This window comes from Phocoena sinus, chromosome 4 (assembly GCF_008692025.1).
Source record: "Phocoena sinus isolate mPhoSin1 chromosome 4, mPhoSin1.pri, whole genome shotgun sequence".
Classification (NCBI taxonomy): Eukaryota; Metazoa; Chordata; class Mammalia; order Artiodactyla; family Phocoenidae; genus Phocoena; species Phocoena sinus.
In genome coordinates, this window is record NC_045766.1 from 9,431,085 (window position 1) to 9,450,062 (window position 18,978).

At 42.2% G+C, this 18,978-nt stretch overlaps 1 protein-coding gene across 1 annotated transcript in view; it reads right to left on the reverse strand.

Annotated features, from left to right (window-relative positions):
• Positions 1-18,978, reverse strand: part of PLCL2 (phospholipase C like 2) — a 198,800-nt gene that overhangs the window by 85,961 nt on the left and 93,861 nt on the right. Inside the window, exon 3 of the mRNA XM_032630463.1 lies at positions 371-2,857. Within this exon, the coding sequence (XP_032486354.1) occupies positions 371-2,857 (2,487 nt within the window). The remainder of the gene's footprint in view (positions 1-370; positions 2,858-18,978) is intronic.

Below are 18,978 nucleotides of genomic sequence, written 5' to 3' on the forward strand. Positions count from 1 at the left end.
TAGTTTGATGGGCTTGACGTCAGTGTGTTCCAGCTAAGGAATATTCAGAAATACCAGATTCCCACGTGCGCTTTTAGAGAAGACGGGGGGCTGTTCCCTAGTGATTAACAGGGACCAGGTCGGGTGTGGACTCAGCAGCAAGGCTGTCTCATTCCCATAGAGTGTGTTCAATACCAGCTGCCGTTTTGGAAATTCACAATGATAAAAAAAAAACGAGATCGGTGGTAAACATTCTTACAAGCGATGGGAATTTACAAAGTATTTAAGATGGGAAATACGACTATTTAAAGAAACCCTCCAAAAGACTCTTACACCGCGCGCAGTCGCACACGAGCCCGCGCGCAGGCGCACACAAGCCCCCGCGCCGTACCTGCATGTTCTCTCTCAGGTCGGTGGCGTCCCGAATTGGGGACTGGGCATTCTTGAAGACCTCGTCCACAGTTTTAATCCACAGTGTTCTCAGGGACGCATATTCCCTGGACTTCTTCCCTTTCCTCACAGAGAGGCCCCTCTTGTGAGGCTTCCCGCCTCCTCTCCGGTTCGTGATGGCCACGTGCACGAACAGAGAAGCGTGGGCGAGGACCTCGCCGGTGAGCGACTGCAGCGGCACGTGGCGGTAGCCCGTCTGCAGACACTCGAAGGGAATCGTGTACTGGCCGATGAACTCATCCCCGATGTAGTCGTCGTCCAGGACCACAAAGCGCACCATGGCCAGTTCGGGCAGGTTGATCTGGAACTCAAAGCTTTCGTCGAAGATGGGAGCGTCTCCGTTCTGGTGCACTGTTTTCGTCCTCTGTTCTGCACAGTCAGCGGGGATCCCGTGGATCTCAACGTAGACGTAAGGGTCCACCACGTCGCCTTTAGCACCCGATCCTTTGGGTTTGGGGAAGTTCTGCCCGCTGATGATCTTGATGTGAAGGAGCTGGGGTGAGACTCCTGGGACGGAGTCTTTGGTGTTGGCGCTGAAGAAGGAGACCTCCTCCCTCATGATGGCCGGCCGCAGCACGTAGCCGCAGTTCCCGTTCTGCCTAAACCAGCCGATGTTCAGGTCCATCATCAGTCCCGGGGTCTGAAAGTTCATGGCCACGATCTGACAACCACATTTCCAAAAATCTTGAGGGTTCATGTTGCTGGAGTCAATTCTCATGGGGCTGGGAAAAACCCTGGCGAGAAAGCGCTTGTTATAATTGACAAAGTCCCCTGCATTCTCGTTGGCGTATTTGCTGGCAAGCACTTCGTTGAATGAGCAGACTTCCCAGTACTTCTGAACCTGAAAGGACACCTGGAACTCTTTGAACTGCACCGACTTGCAGATGCTCACCAGCTCGGACAGCTCTTTGCAGAGCTGGAAGCGCTTGGCAGGCACGTGGTTGGGCAGCTCTGCGTTCTCCTTGCCCATCCTCTGAGACATCTCTGCCCCTTCATCCTCATCAGTAACATCGCCCTCTACTCCAGAGCAGTTGGAAGACAGCTTCTTTGCCTTAATGAGTATCTTCCCTTTCAGGACATCTGGGGATGGCAAGTAAGATTCCTCAGCACTGGGTGAGGTTGTGTACAGCTTGTCTCCTAAAATTTTCTTCATGTGTTGAACCATGACCTTCTGTTGTTTAATAGAACAGTGATTTTCCAAACACAGGATGAGAGGGTACTCTGAAGCAAAGAATGCATACTTGTTAATAATATCAATGACACTGCGGAAGACGATCTGCGAGGTCATGGTGTGGCCTGTGTAAATCACAGGTTCGTTATCCGGCCCGTCCCATACATCCAATTCAACACTCCGGCAACCCATTTTAAGAGCTCGGATGTATCCTGTGATATCAGAGGGACCTCGGAACTGATCCTCTATTAAGTACGTATTATGAGATGAGTTTATAAAGTAATGAGACAAGGGTTGCTTCATGTCCTGACAGACCTTCTTATGCTCTGGATCAAATATGTAACAGTCAGATGACACAAGGTAATTAGTGAACCCGTCTATGGAAAGCCAGCCCTTTTCCTGACCCTCTTTGGATGGCTCATATTTGTGAATAATTTCAAGGCTTATTTCCTCATTTATATGTGCCACACCCTGCTCTGCCTCCAGAAACATCATAAGGTCCTTGGTATCAAGGAATTCTTTATTGCTTGAGAACTGAACTAAAAGGAAATAAATTTCAGGTCTAGTACAAAGCTCGTGGAAAACCTCAACAAATTCCTCCTTTGTGACTTCAGTACCAGCTTTGTCCTTGGACTTGTGCAATTCTTTGAACTTAAGCTCAATTTTGCTCGTTTTTAAACCAGGATTGAGGTTTCTGATACACTGCACGGCGCTGCACAGAGTTATATGTCCCAGGTTATCTACATCAATTTCACTAAACATTTGTGAGACCCAAGAAGTCCTCATGTTGTCTTGGCTACTCTCTAACATATCGAGTGTATGTTTCCCATAAGAAATTAGGTACCGCAGTCCCGTGACCCAGATGTTCGCAACATCTGCGGAGTTGGCAACCAAATCAAGTGACTCGTAATTCTCTCCGTAGATGACTGAAAACGCACAGTCTTCAGATATCTGGTCAGAAATGCCATTGCTGCGGAATATGTCTGTATTTTTTCCTGTTCTCACTTCCTTGATGGATTTAATATCAATCTTGGCTTTCTCAGAATCCTTCTTGGATGGCTCCCACCTCAGGCTCTGCATGTCAGCGTCCAGTAAAAAATACCTGTGGTAAATTCTAGAGTTGGAGCGAACCTTTTTGAGTTCCGAACCCTCCACCATGGAATTGATACAATCACTTGCACTGCTGATCTTTTTCTCCGTGGGCATACTGCTGAAGGAGACCGTCTTTTTCCGCTCTCTTTTCTGTTTTGTACCATCCTAGGAGAAAAAAATCATAGTGTATTAGGGTAACACAAACATAGGTTTCTATGTTCAAGACTAGGAATAAAAATTTAATTTCCTTGGGGAAAAAAATCATACTCTTAGGATTTCCAATTGTATGTTCTATAATGAATGATACTCATTCACTTCTAAAGCTTAGAAGTGGCCTTGGCATTTACAGCCTAATACAGACAGGTAAAAAAAAAAAATCATTATTGAATTATTGCAACCCATGAGGATCAAGAAACACAATTCCAGGAATACATAATAAAAGTTCACATAGAGAATTGGCCACACAATTTGCAGGGCCCGGGGGAAAGTGAAAATGCAGGGGAAAATGAACCACCTCATTCAGAAATTAAGAATTTTAAGAAGGTCATGGAAGAGCGTTAAGCCAGCTACATGGCCTTTCTGAGTATGGGGCCTGTACAATGCACTGGTAGTACACCCATGAAGCAGGCCCTGCTGGGTATACACCTCCTGCACCAGTGTTTCCCGAAAGGTTGTCACTAAACCACTTTCCTCAGAATCCCCTGGGTTACCTGGGTAAAATTCAGATTCCTAGGCTCATGGAATCAGCTTTCCAGGGGGTGGTGCCCAGGAATTTACATTTTAGGCAGCACTCTAGGTGATGGGAATGTACAATAAAGTTTAAAACCACTTTCTAACCACTGGGACTCACTAAGCTGTCTGGGGCTATTTCTGGAAACTAAGTATGAACCATTAAATTATGTGTTACGTGAGTAGAAACTGAAATTCCAGTGGCAATTCTTGGCTTTTCAGAGCCTCATATTAGATTAGTCATGGTCCTAAACACTTCAAATAGATATGGTTTTACTTCTGTCATTGTATTAAGTCTGGGTGGGAGGCCCAGATTTCAGCTAGAGGTGCTTCTAAAATTCTGGGGTTGGATTTATTAAAGCCTGCTCCCATGCACCAGGCGAATGTTTAGAACAAGTCACCTAAGTCCTTCCAATGTTAACAGACAAGTAACACTACCAAATGATCAGGCAACATCTACTTCTACAGCAGTCTGCATCACCAGTAATGCACTCCTCAACTTTCCTGCATGATGTAGCAGGAGATCACCTCAAGGAGCTGATGCCACATCTATGTGTGCATTTAAGTTCTTTCCCTGTATAGATTGCCTTTACTATTATTATTATTATAAATGGCCTCACAACATCTTTCACAATTTTAACCTAAAACTCGACATTGCCTTTCAGGAGGCATATGAAACTTGTGATAAATTTTCAGTAAGTCATTATATTCATAAATAAGAAATAGAGGTTGGGATTATATGACTTTCACGCAATAAAGAAAAGAGCATGCAAAATATTGTACAAAGGCATTCTAACTTTCCTGCTCTGAGAGAATCTTTTTTTTTTTTTTTTTTTTCTGGCCGTGTCACGCAGCATGTGGGGTCTTAGTTCCCTGACCAGGGATCGAACCTGCGTCCCCTGCAGTGGAAACATGGAGTCTTAACCACTGGACTGCCAGGGAAGTCCCCAAGAGAATCTATCTTGAATAAAACCTCTACATTTAAAAAAGTGTTTATGCTATTCTCTGCCTCTGAAATTTAAAACTACTTTTACTTTTTGACTACCTATACTTCCAAAAGCAATTTGCAGAAGGCAATTAAACTTAAACTTTGAATCATACAGGTATCATTTCCCTCAAAGTTTCAAAATGAACCAAAGAGGCTTTTGTGATCTGAATGCCAACATGAAACATAAAAGCCACAAGGCAGAGTATTTCTTTATAATTGTATCCTCCAAGCAATAAAGTGCAAAAGACATTAAAGCTGTGGTAATGGTATCTGTAAGATACATTGTATTGAATACTACAGCTCTTCCAATCCCTAAAACTTAGATTGTCTATTCAAGCAAGTTGGCATGAAATTAAATTTGTAATCAGCCATGTATAAGGGTATGAAACAAATGCATGAATTTCCTATTTTTCAGAATGAGGGTTGTCTTTACCTTTAAAAATAATATTTACCTTTAATAAAGACAGCATACTAATTAAGGGAATTTTATAATTTTTATAAATTATATCTCAAAGCTGCCACTAGTAAAAGGAATCACAAAGATTAATGGAGGTGCCTATCCATTTATTCACTGAAATATATACAGCATTTTCTCAACAGTGTAATCTTTTATTCTGTCATTCTCAACATACTGATTAATACTGGACTACCACTTTAGCACATGGAGGCCTGAATGAAAAGGTCTGTCTCTCCTTCTCTGCTAGCAGAAAAAGCTATTAGAAAACATCAAAAGAGAAGCGTGCTTGCTTAGAGACCAACAGAGCAGGCGGGAGCTGGCCCCCATCACCGGATGGACCAGAATCCTGGCTGGAAGCAACAGGTGGATGTGAAGGCAAGCTGGTCCCCCACAGCCCAGAGGAAAGGAAGGGGAAGGCAGATGGAGGGAGAACTGGGCTTCCTCAGCAGGAGACCCAAGCCCCCAACCTGCCTTTGTCCCAGAATCTCTATCCCATCCTACATATTTCCACCTAGCCTTCACTTTTTAGCCCAGCAGTGATCACGTATGCGCATAAGCTAAGCAGCCCGTCGGCAGCAGAGTTGGAATCTATTTTCTGTGTTGCGTCTTAATGTTAGTTAGTTTACATTTAAAATTAAAAAGTGATCAAACTATATGTGCTACACATACAGTTTTTTTTTTTAACTAAAGGAAAACTAATGTGTATAACTTACATGCACTCATCACCTAAAACCAGAAGAAAAAAACGTAAGTTTCTGCTGAGATGGAGATGCCTCCAAATACTTTAAAAAAGTGTACAGATGATGTTTCAGAACTAGCTCTTAATGTTGTAAGTACTCGTCACCTAAAGCTTCCGAGTGGTGGAAACCACAACATGTAGATAAACTTGGTCCACCGGTGCATTTCTGCTGCACTATCAACACTTCTTAATACCAAGAGAAGAAACACAAAAGTTACGTCCAGTCTGGAAGAAAACCAGCTTCCAAAAGAACCCACCTCTATATCAACCCTGAAATTCTGAATTCTAGATAAAGCATCATAAAATTTTGAACGGGACAGAAGCTTAAAGATTCATTTATATGTTTAACCAATGCTTATTTACAGAATAACATTTTTGTATCAGGAATAATTTTGTGAAAGCAGTGACCTAGCAAGAGGCTAAGTGAGCTTTTCTGCATCACAGCAAACTCAGGAAGAACGAAAATGTTTATAGAACTTATATGTAACAATAAAAATGGAAGTAGCCTCATTGAACCCAATGGAAAAACATACCTATTTCTAACAAGACTGCCTACTTTATTTAACAGAAGTTTGTCACTACATTTTGGCCTCTAAAATGACCATCTGGGGTATTTCAGAGGTAGCAGTTCATAAATGGGCATGAGCAATTTCATAAATTCTCATCCTGAAATGAGGTGACAAATAGGTGGGCCTCATTTCTTTGCCGGCAACAAGGTGCTTGAGTCTGATGCAACCACCGTAGCACCTTCTAGAGAAGAGGAAACCCGTCTGAGGAGTCGGAGTCTGGTCTCAAGGCCCAGGATTTGATGTCCTGCTGGGACAGCATGGCCTGCTGGGTCCTACTGCATTCCTGTTGTATTTCTAAACTGATTTGTTTCCATTTTCTGTTTGACTATTTCTCAACATACACCACGAGAAAATGACGAATCAACCTCCAGATTCAATACGCTGGCAGAAACTGACACGGCGCCCTAACAATGGGGATGGAGCGTGAAGACAGAGCAGCAGTTTATCCTTCTGGTTTGTTTTGAGTCCAGTTATTTACTCTGATGTATAAGTAACATTAAAGAAGAGTATGAGATCTTTATGTTTATTGAAGGGAGTCTGGGATGAAAGAGTTTGGAAACACTGGTTAAAGAAATTTCTATCCTTGTAAAGCAGTTATATTCCAATAAAGATGTTAAAAAAAAAAAAAAGGAAAAGAAATTTCTATCCTTAACAAAACAAAAAACCCCAGAAACAACTTGAGGCCTATTAAACAAGCACAGCAAGGCCTGACCTTTCTTCAGCTCAGTAACAATAGCTCTGAGTTGAAGGAATAAGTCATGCCGGGCACATCAGGGTTACCTTGCAAGGTTTTTTCATACATCTTTAAAGCTTTGATGTGCTCTCCAAGATGAGCAAAAAGGAAAAAAGAAAAGAAAAAAAAAAAGGATCTGGAGCAAAAACAGTCACTCTGAAGTTCATTTTATAAAATCAGATGAATTGAAAATAACTTGAAGAAAAGCTAGATATGGTCAAACGCTGCTTCCTCCTCACATGGAAGGGCCCTTTACTGCAAGTAACAGAAAGCTGCTTGGCCTGAGGGTGCTCTCCTCACGGATCTGCTAATGGCTTGGGAACCTATGGGTGATCGGACGGTCCCAAACGTGGGCAAGTCCAGTTCAGATGACAGCTTATGCAGAAAGCCGAGAGAACATCACTCCCACTTAACAAGAAAAAGCCAGACTGTCAATAATATCACAACTTTTCTTATACCCATCAAAGAACTGTGATCACAAGGGAGCTGAATTCCAAGGAGTGAAAAACCCCTCCAAGAAGAGAGAAGACGCAGACACTGTTTCACAGTTTGTAGAGCACGGAAGGAAGAGTCTACCATGGAAGCACATAAAAGAAATCAGTTAAGGGACTTCCCTGGCAGTCCAGCGGTTAAGACTCCGTGCTCCCGGTGCAGGGGGCCCCAGTTCGACCCCTGGTTGGGGGATTACGATCCCACATACCACAACTACTGAGCTCGCACACCACAATGAAGAGGCTGTGTGCCACAACGAAGACCCAACACAGCCACAATAAATAAATAAATAAATTAAATTAAAAAAAAAAGAAATCAGTTAAAATTGTAAGGAAATCCTAAAGGCCAAGTGTGGGCTACTGTATCAGCTTGGAGCAACTGGGTACCCCAGACACAGGGAGAGTTTGTATTCACATGAAAGGCTTCACAGGTTGCTCCTGAGAAAGACTGGGGCCAGAGCAGGAGAGAGCCCCTCTCCAGGACACAGGCATGCAGCAGGTGATGGGGACACCATGAAACTCTGCTACTTCCCCGACCCTCCTCTCGGACGAAGCAAAAGCCTTAAGCCACTGGGGGAATGGCAGCAAGCCCGCTTTCTCCCTGGGCTACGGGAGGATGGGTAGAAGAAAAATCCATCTCCTTCCACAGCCAAGCAAAGATCTACTGGCCCTTGGACTCAGGAGCCTGTACCAATAAAGCAGAACTCTACTACCACCAGGAGAGGGGCAGAAACTCACCACAGATATAGGCAGAGTCTGGCTGCCTCGGGGAGCAGGGCAGGAATGCCCAGAAGGTCCCACCCTTGAGGCCCAGGTGCACAGGTCTGCCTAGGATTGAAACTAGACCAGGAGGACTAAGAAATCCCCGCTCCAGCAGACGCTGGGCACCAAGAGCAGGCAGCGTACCACAGAGGAGGCATAAGACTGTGGAAAGAGAGCCCTTTCTGACACAGGCCTTTGCAGGTGAAAGCAGATGGCAAGAACAGGAACCATGAGTAAACCCTCCAGGACCCCAGTGCCCACCTAGACACATGGTTATGGTGGCCCACAGGGAGAGGAATTGGAAGCCAGCAGTACACTGAAGGTAACAACAGCAACTCAAAACATAAACCCAGATCAATTACTGACTACATTGACTCAACTTCCCCAAAAGTTAATGACCTAGAAGAAGAGCTCAGTCTCTATTAAGCGTGATGTTTAGCATTCAATAAAAATTACAGTGTGCGCATGCACACACACACACAGACACACACAAAATGTAAGGGAAAACCCCACCGTCAAGAGACAAAACAATCCATAGAGCCAGGCTCAGAGGTGACCTAGACCTGTCACACAGGAACTTTAAAACAACTATTATTAATATACAAAATAATCTGGGGGTGGGGAGTAGACAATATTCATGATCAAATGGGCTATTTCAGCAGAAAGATGGAAATTATAAAAAAAAGAGTCCAATGGAAATGCTATTTAAAAACCCTAACTATCAGAAGTGGTGAATTCCTTTGATAGGCTTATAAGCAGACTGAACATAGCCAAGAAAAGATTCAGTGAACTTGAAGAGGTGTCCATAAAAATTATCCAAACTAAAACACAAAAAGATTTAAAAAGTGAAAAAATATAAAACAGTGCATCCCAGAGCGGCTGTAGAACATATGCGAAAATTGAGTCCCAGCAGGATAAGAGAGAGAGAATATGGCAGAAGAAGAAATAATGTCCTAGAATTTTCCAAAATTAGATCCAAGAAACTCAAGCACAATCACACACACACACACACACTCCTAGACCTATATTATCATAGAGAAATTGCTGAAAAAATAAATACAAAGAGAAAAGCTTTAAGGTAGCCAGAGTAAAAAAGAAAGTGAGACACAAAGGAATGTAGGTAAGAGCTACAGTTCAAATGGATTACAGGTGATGTACTTACATCTAACCACAGGTTGTCTACTTGACCCAGCTTAATAGTTTAATGGGAAAAGTGATTCTCTTTTAAAGGACTGTATTCCCTAAATTTCCCTCTGCTTCCCCAGATGAAGGTGTCCCTAACGTAGATGTAGGTCTTCAAGGGGTCACAGGTGAATTTCAGAGGCTCCATAAAACTGTGATTGGATTCTGAAAGTAATTTGTAAACCCATTCTAAGAAGTTTAGAATCCTGGCTTTACTAACATAAATTTTAGAAGGCAAAGAAAAAGGTTTATCATTTCCTAAGAATGTCAGCCTTAAGTGTTAGAGGCAAAGGATAAATGTTTTACAGGGTTGTAAAGGAAATTTTAAGGCTATCCAAAAGAGAAATGACAAACTGAGAGAGGGGAAAGAGAAAACGACATCATTTATGGATATATAATGGAGTTTTGCTAATAAAAACAGCAAAATCAATCAATCACAGAAAGAGCTCTTATTTATAACTGTGAAATGGTTTTCTTTATTCCAAGGTAGAACAAAATAATCCAGCAGTTCATAAACTTTCTAGTTTAGGAATCACCCATGGAAATGCTATGGGCCACAAGATGTAAGCTAGTATTGCATGTTCTCTATGCCTCAGTTTTCCCACCTATAAAATAGAGATTAAAAAAATACCCACACCCCCCATATGTTATTTATAGTCCCTGCTTCATAGGGTTGTTATAATATGAGCTCATATTGGGAAAGTGTTCTAAATGCTGCCTGAAGTTTTATACACCCTACGTTAGACACTGTTCAGTAAATACATTTCAGACTGAAATGATTTCTTCATGAAAGAAGAATAAAAAGAAACACTGTCATAAATATGTAGATGCAATATTCTCATCACTCAGGATTTATGGAAAGTTAGCCCCATTCCAGAAGAAATAGAATGAACATCACGCTCTTTGGGTCTTTTTTAACTGAGGCCACTACTTAATGCTACCATAGAACTTTTGAGCATGACCAAATGGATGTGATGCCCAAGACACCTTGAGAACCTGTCAAAAATAGCCAGATGCCCTCTCAAAATAAAGCTTCAGAAGGCTGCATCCCCATGTCGAGAAAGAACAAAGAAGTAAACCATTTCTTAAAGTCATTTGTTAATTTTAAATCCCATCAATTTAGTGACAATTACAATTTAACTCATGTATAAGTATTCACATATAAAAAATTTTGAGGCAATGATCCCCATAATAGTTTTCTCTAAAAAATAACCAAATGACTACTCAGGGCACTCTCTGATCAGAATTATTCAGATGATTCCTTCTACTTCATACTCCCATATTATTTCCTACAGTGTTCAAAACAACTGCATGTAAAGAAAACAAATTTCCAGTTCCTGTAAAATGAAGTTTTCAAGGTCAGGTTAAAGCTTCCAAGTCACTTGATGTAATGGGTTACACCTGCCTTTAAAACACTGGGGTCTTTAATTATAAAATCAGAGGACCATAATAGAATATAATACTTTCATAACCACACTCTTTTGGTGATACACTTTCACTACTACTGAGATATTTATTCAAAGTAAATTTACAAAACCATCATCTACATCTGTGTCCAATGTAAACTGCAATAAAATTCATTGGTTTTCTCCAGTAATAAAAAACTTAAGGGTGGGGCTTCCCTGGTGGCGCAGTGGTTGAGAGTCTGCCTGCCGATGCAGGGGACACGGGTTCGTGCCCCGGTCCGGGAAGATCCCACGTGCCACCGAGCGGCTGGGCCCGTGAGCCATGGCCGCTGAGCCTGCGCGTCTAGAGCCTGTTCTCCGCAACGGGAGAGGCCACAACAGTGAGAGGCCCGCGTACCGCAAAAAAAAAAAAAAAAAAAAAAAAAACTTAAGGGTGAGCACTGAGCCCCTACAAACTACACCAGCGCTACTTTACATTCCAGTAAAAATACTGATGCTAATGAATTTTATTTTATCATCCATAATAATGGTACTTAAGTGGTCCGCTTTGGGGTGAAAGCTGTAAGTGTTTCTCAACTGTGTATATGGTAATTCCTTATTTGGCACTTTCTAAAGCCTCTCGACTTCCTATACTGCAGAGCTGTTTTGAGATACGGTTACATAACCTAATTGTTAATAACTGTCTGGTAAATCATACCTAATTTTAAAAGGTATGCAAGTCAAATTACATAATGTGAATTTGAATTCTTAGCTACAAATACAATCAATTCTAAGAGTACCTTCTCAATCACAATTTTCCCCCTAAATTGTACTGGTTCTTCACTACTTCAGAGTAGCTTAGGAGGAAGAATTTATTTTCCTCAATTTTAATCCTTAAATCTGTCACTGCATTGAGAGGAAAATGATGGTAGTTCAGGGATAGTCAAGAGTCAAAAGAAAAGCTTCCATAGAGATCCACACACAGGCAAAGCTACCGCCGTGGGCTATATCCACCATAAAAAAGAAACAACAGTAGATCTTTCAGTCAGGAATTTTAATATTTCCACAGTTATTTTAAAATTAAAATTTTAAAGGAAAATTGCTTCACCAACAGTATTTTCTATCATCCTCTTATTTATTATTTTCTTTCTATCTTGTTTGGTAGGGAGAAAAAAAAAACCTTCCAAGGGCCTTTTTTTAACCCAGTGGTTTATTTGCATATGAAATTAGTGGGAGGTGGGCAAGTATCAGAAAAAAAGAGAAACAATTCATATGAAAGGAAAACTCAGCTTTCTACAAAATATTCTTTTAAGTCCCAAGCCATTCATGTGCCTGCACTAGTCCAGCCCTCAATGTTATCTCTTCTCCAAACTTGTACAGTATTTATAGTCTTTACCCTATAATTTAACACTTAATTATAGTCTTATTCAGATCTCCAATTGTTTTATATGGGTTAGCCTTATCTCCTCAAGTGGAAAGTAAAAGTTTTGAAGGAATGGGCCAAATCTTATATTCTATATGGCTGGCTGGACCAATTCAAGCAGTCAGAACAGTAACTCCTTCTGATGAATCTGTATCTCAGTGATAAAGGGGTATTCCCAACAAGAGGATGCGACACTGTAAATATGTATGCACCCAACACTGGAGCACCTAAATATATAAAGAAAGTATTAACAGACCCAAAAGACAGAAATATACAGCCACAGAATAATAGTAAGGGACTTTAATACTCCACATTCACCAATGGTTAGGTCATCCAGACAGAAAATCAATAAAGAAACACTGGTCTTAAATGACATGTTAGACCAGATGGACTTAACAGATATGTACAGAACATTCCATCCAAAAGCAACAGAATATACATTCTTCTCAACTATATGTCGAACATTCTCCAGGATGGATCACATGCTAGGCCACAAAACAATCCTTGATAAATTTAATAGTGAAATCATATCAAATATCTTTTCCAACACAATGGTATGAAACTAAAAATCAATTACAGGAAGAAAACTGGAAATTTACAAATATGCAGAGATTAAACAATATACCACTGAACAATTAATGGGTCAAAGATGAAATAAATACCTGACACAAATGAAAATGGAAACACAAAATACCAAAATTTATGGGATGCAACAAAAGCAGTTTTACAAGGGAACTTCATAACAATAAATGGCTACATTAAGAAACAAGAGGACTTCCCTGGTGGTACAGTGGTTAAGAATCCACCTGCCAATGCAGAGGACACGGGTTCGAGCCCTGGTCTGGGAAGATCCCACATGCCGCAGAGCAACTAAGCCCGTGTGCCACAACTACTAAGCTTGTGCTCTAGAGTGCAAGTGCCACGACTACTGAAGTCCTCATGCTTAGAGCCCGTGCTCCGCGACAAGAGAAGCTACCGCAATAAGAAGCCCATGCACTGCAACGAACAGTAGCCCCCACTCTCCACAAATAGAGAAAGTCTGCGCACAGCAACAAAGACCCAGCACAGCCAATAAATAAATAAATTTATAAAAAAATAAAATAAACAAGAAAGATTAAAAATAAACAACCTAACTTTACAGCTCAAGGAACTAGAAGAAGAAGAGCAAACTAAGCCCAAAGTTGGTAGAAAGAAAGAAATAACAAAGATCAGAGTGGAAATAAATGAAATAGAGACTAAAAAACAATAGAGACGATCAATGAAACTAAGCGCTGTTCTTTTTTTTTTTAAAGGTTAAAATGACAAACCCTTAGCTAGACTCACCAAGAAAAAAAGAGAGAAAGAGAGAACTCAAATAAATAAAATCAGAAATGAAAGAGGAAATGTTACATCTGATACCACAGAAATACAAAGGATGAGTTTGAGGAGGTAGTTGGGACCACAGTGGTCACAACAGAGATGGAGAGAGGTAGATGGCTTCAAGATAATATAAATGACAGAACTGACAACATTTGCTGATGGATTGACACAGCACATGACAGAAATGGAGGAATCTAAGATAACTGCCAAGTTTCTGCCTTGATTAAATGGCACATAATGGTGCCATTTATTTACACGAGGAAGATTAAGGAATCGTTTTTTGGGGGGGTAAAATCGGTAGTTTTATTTTGAGTACGATAAGTTTGAGATGCCTCTAGATAGCTAAGTGGAGATGTCACGTAGGCAGTTAAATATACGAATGTGGAAATCTGGAGAGAGGTCAAGCCTACAGATGTAAATTTGGAAGCCACAGCACCTTGGTGGCCACATGGGATTACCTAGTGAAGGACGAGAGACAGAAAAGATGGCCTAGCATTTATTCTGGTGCATCCCAATATTTTAGGTTGGGTAGAGAAAGAGGGACTAGCAAAAGAGGCAAGAAAGCAGAAACCAGAAATGTAATAGTGACTCCAGAATATTGTGGTATTGCAGCAGCCATGAAATAAAGTGTTTAAATAAGAACAGTCACTGATGCTTCTGAGAGGTAAGGTCAGGAAAGTAAATCATGCTTAATATTAGCACAGCCTCTCCAGCTTTCTTATGGTTGCCGTTTGCACGATGTATCTTCTCCCACCTTGCTGTTTTCAACATATTTGTATTGAATCTTTGAATCAAACGTGTAGACAGCATATAGTTGGATCTTTTTAAAAAAAAAAAAAAAAATCCAGTCTGACAATCTCTGCCTTTGATTATAGATTATTTAATCCATTCACATTTAATGTTATCATTGATACAGCTGGATTGGCATCTGCCACGTTACTTTTTCTTTTCTATATGTCCCATGTCTTTTCATTTCTTTATTCCCTTTTTAATGCATTCTTTGATGTAAGTTAGTGATATATGTTTGAGAGTTGGCAGAGTTCTTTGGTGACCCTGGCAAGAGCAGTTTCAGGGTAGTAGCAAAGGCCAGAAGGCCTCCTGGGATGAGCTGGAGACAAAGATTAATGAGACATGGAGACAGTGACTGCAGTTAACTCTGTGAAGGAGGAGCCAGGGAAAGGAATTGGTAGTTAGAGTGTGTGTTTCTTTTTTCATTCAGATTGGAGACATTAGAGCAGGTTCCACGCTGAAGGGATTTGTCCCGTGAAGAAGGGAAACTAATGACGCAGGAGAAGGGAACAGATCTCTGAAGAAGCAAAGTCCTTGGAAAAGCAAGAGGAGATGGGACCCCAAGGGGTGACTGTGAGCTGGATCCTGACGGAAATGTAAAGGAAGGGAAGTTTAATCAGAAGGAACAGCATATGCAAAGACATGAACCTCCTCTGGGTGCAGCGTGTGCTCCTGAGCCACAGACGGAGAAATACCATTGTGTACAAAGCTGATAATCAAGTGCACTTTTCCTGTGTGTGCAAATACAACTCACAACCTGTTTTAAAAGGTCAACAAATAAAAAAGGCCTCATTTGTTTTATAACGAGAATCAACAGCCCATTCATGTAGGTATTTCTGCCTTCACAGCCTAATAAAACTGAGCTAAAGGATAACAACACTTAAATATTTATTAACCTCCCTAAATAAATGAATGAGCTCAAAGATTACCACTTAAAGGCTCACCATTTCAAACACCATATAGAAACTTGTATCCTTTTAAAAGAACTCTTTAAACAGTTACGATTAGCTCAAAATGTTACAGTATACATTGTCATAGTCCAAATTTTTTCCTTCCAGTTTTATTGAGATTTAATTGACATCCAGCACTGTAAAAGTTTAAGGTATACAACATAATGATTTCACTTATATACATCATGAAGTGATTACCACAGTAAGTTTTTAAAAATTGTTTTATTATTGAAATTTTTTATTTATTGAAAAATTTTTAAGTTATAGTCAATTTCCAACCCACCACTTTTCTACACAGAGGTGTTATATGCAAATACAAGATTTTCTAACAGAAACACCTGCTGAAGGGCCACAAATATGCCCTCCATTTTCTTAAAATTAAAAGCTACACTTTGGTTAAGAAATCAATAAAAATGCCAATGCCCACATGGCAGGAATCCATAAGACTCAAGCGATTAAGCGAGAGCGTTTGGAAAACAGAGCAATGCCAGTTTGGATGGCAGAAAGTCCAGTCCTGCCATTCTCCTGAATCAGCGTATATATACTCTTTTAAAACCACGAGTCCCTTCCAAATTAATTAGCTCATCAAACTGAAATGAAAAGCAGTGTTAAAACCCAGCAAAATCTCATCATTAATGCATTTTTAAATGGCCTATGCCGCCATTGACTAAAGCAATTGAACTGCTTCAGTGAAATCTTGTGTCACCATTTTAGCCCTCATTGCTGTAAGCCCCAACCACTGAGAGACATGACAGGATACCAAGTGCACAATTAGTTCACGCAGCGGGTACAAAACTCATCCTAAATACAGCTTCCTGAACCTGATTCATGTTTTAAATAATACAACACAGAACACACTATTAACAAGGGTTTCTGCATTTGTATAGATTACAAAACCAAGAAGCTAGAGCCATCCTACAAAGTACATGCTGCAGACTTTAGTTTTGAGATTTGGAACTAGAAGGGCTTTTTATTAATAGGCTTCAGGATACTGGTGTGAGAATGAAGTACAGGCATTTATCAGGCACGACTAGATTTTACATGAGTTAATACAAGCTAAAAATGCCACATTTAATTATACTGTATTTTATTTCATTAAAGTTATCCAGGAGTAATAACAAGGACTAATTCTAGGTCTACTTGCAAACAAATCCCCAAAAGCCCTTACTAAGCAACATGTGGTCCTTACTCCAAGAATCTGGCTGCGACACTACCAGAGCTACCACTTCTAAACATTGCTTTGATTTCTGAGTTTCGCAGGTGACCCTCCCATTTTGCAACCCTGCACTGAGTCCCTAAGGCCCCGGCTCTTACGGCGAAGACTCCAGAGAGAAGGCGCTGGGAAACGAAGCAGTGCCCGACGGATCCCACAGGAGGGGGCAGCACCCACGGGCCACGGGGATGGTCGGAACCACCAGCAACTGCTGGACTCTATTTCCCCATGGTGCAGTAACATCAAACTGGGGCACTTCTGGGTTATCATGGGAATTATTAATAAATATGTCACCACAACAGGGGCTGTCCTGGGCAAAGTGAAACATGCGTTCACCCTCCTTGAAAGCGACCTTATTAAAAAAAAGTGTGACATCCTGGCTAAGTGCTGGGCACTGGAGATTCGGGTGTAATCAAAGTCCAATCTCAGCTTCAGGGATGGCTGGAAGGCAGGCGGGCAGGCTGCCAGTTGGGTCTGTCTGGACATGTCTCTGTCCAGTCTGAGAGCCCATGATACCAGGCTGGGGACCCAGCTCTACCTGTGGTGAGGGCTGGTTTAATCTTGCTGCCTTGAATCAGTGGGAGGGTAGCCATGTGCACCTTTGGGCGTGGTGGCCTAGTCTTCATGGCTGCTGCTTATTTATTTCCAGAGGCTTCTACAGTTCTCCCCACCCTCCGCCCCTTTGTGGGGATGGGCCCTTAGCCCCATCCCCGGCTTGCCTGCCTGGCCCTTAGTCCTTGCCCAGCTCCCAGCTGGGGCTCCCCTTGATCTGGGGGCACAATCAGACCAGCTGTTATTAGCCATGAAGAGCCCTGCTCTCCCATGACTCTCACTGGCCCAGGCCTTCCTGCAAACCTCACGGCAGGCCCCGTGCAGCCCCCAAAAGGGGAAGCGAGACACAATGGGAATTACAATCTGCTGGATGTGATGAATGGAGGGGTGGGTGAGCGCTGTGGAGAGCGGGCAATGGCAGGGCAGCCTTCACAAAGGGGATACAGTTGTTAGAAGGGCGTATGGGAGGTGGATGGAGCAGGGGCCCTCGGAGCTGCTGCAAGGCAGGGTGAGGGGGCTGATGACTGTGCTATTCCAACCAACCATGTCAACAGACCACAGATCAGCTCTTCTAGGGATCACATATGCCCCCCCTGCCCCCCAACAAATGCATGTGCATTGTAGCTCTCACTTTAAATCAAAACATGATGTATTATACACATACGACGTCATCACTGCGATATGTGTCACCATCAACAATCTAGGACTCTCTACCCTGCGGTCACCTCAAAACCCAACTCTCCAGGTGCAGAAATGTAAAGCTGCTGAGTTAGTCTGTGGCTCGCGGCACATGAGAAATGCATCTAAAAATTAGATTAGCTAAAAGTTTACCTTTTAATCTGATTTGATGCATCTCCCCTCCTCCTCCAAACCAAACAGGATGTAAAATCCACTTGGGTTTACTGTAAATTATAATAGCAACACAGAAACCGCATTCTGTTCTCTGGAATGAGCTAGAGTTTTAGCTGAACCACGTTTATTCCAATTATAAATTTGTTTTTCAAGTAATTTAGTTGTGCTTTTAAAAGCGTTACTGTAGAGAAGTTTTTAATTTAATAAGACTAAAACTTGAGACCAAGGGCTTTTCCAAATAAGACAGGATTAGGAATGTGGGAAAATCAACCCTCTACACAGCCTGGACCAGCCTGCCTGAGCAGTCCACGCTCTTGTAGCCCCCCACTCCTGGACAACAGCAGAAGTGTCCTTGAGTTAGGTAATGCAGCAGATGTTTTAAGAATTGATGTTCTTTATGAATTAATTGAGAAGGGAGAAAATTTCAAAACGAATGAAGAGTGAAGTAAGGCTGGCGACTACAATGACCTGCGACCACACACGCAGTGGTCAGAGAGACCGTCAGGATCTAAGTCACTCTCATTTGTCACACACCTGAGCTTTGGGGCCACACGGCAACTACTGCCCACTCGAACTGCAGCCGTCCACAGGGGAAGGGAGGTGGGCTGACCTTTGCTGAGCCGCTATCATGCACGGTACTTTATAAACATGATCTCTTTGAGGACTCCACTCTGTGAGGCAGGACCCATCATCCCATTTCAGAGGCACAACAGTTCTCCCAGGCAGATGGCAAGCTTCCTAGCCCAAGCCCGCTCTGCCCTGTGTGGCAGAAAGCTGGTCCTCGTGGCAGGTCTCCTCAGCCCCCGAGTCAGCTGGGTACCTGCTGGGTGACACCCATGAGGCTCTGGCGGGGTCTGAGGCCAGGCAAGAGGGGCGAAGCTGGCTGGTTCTCCCTCCACCCCCCTGCAGGCGAGAGGCCAGCAGAGGCCGTGTCCGTTCTGCGTCCCCAGGGCCTCTGGGCTCAGCGCCGAGCCGCTCTGGGTCCCTCCACCTTCACGTTAGGATGGTTTTCTGCACTTACTTACCTCTGGGTGGCCTTGTTTGCCCCTTTGGCCTCGTGGTTCTTCCAGCAGCTGTAACACCTCCCTAGATTAAATACTCAAGGAAAGTCCT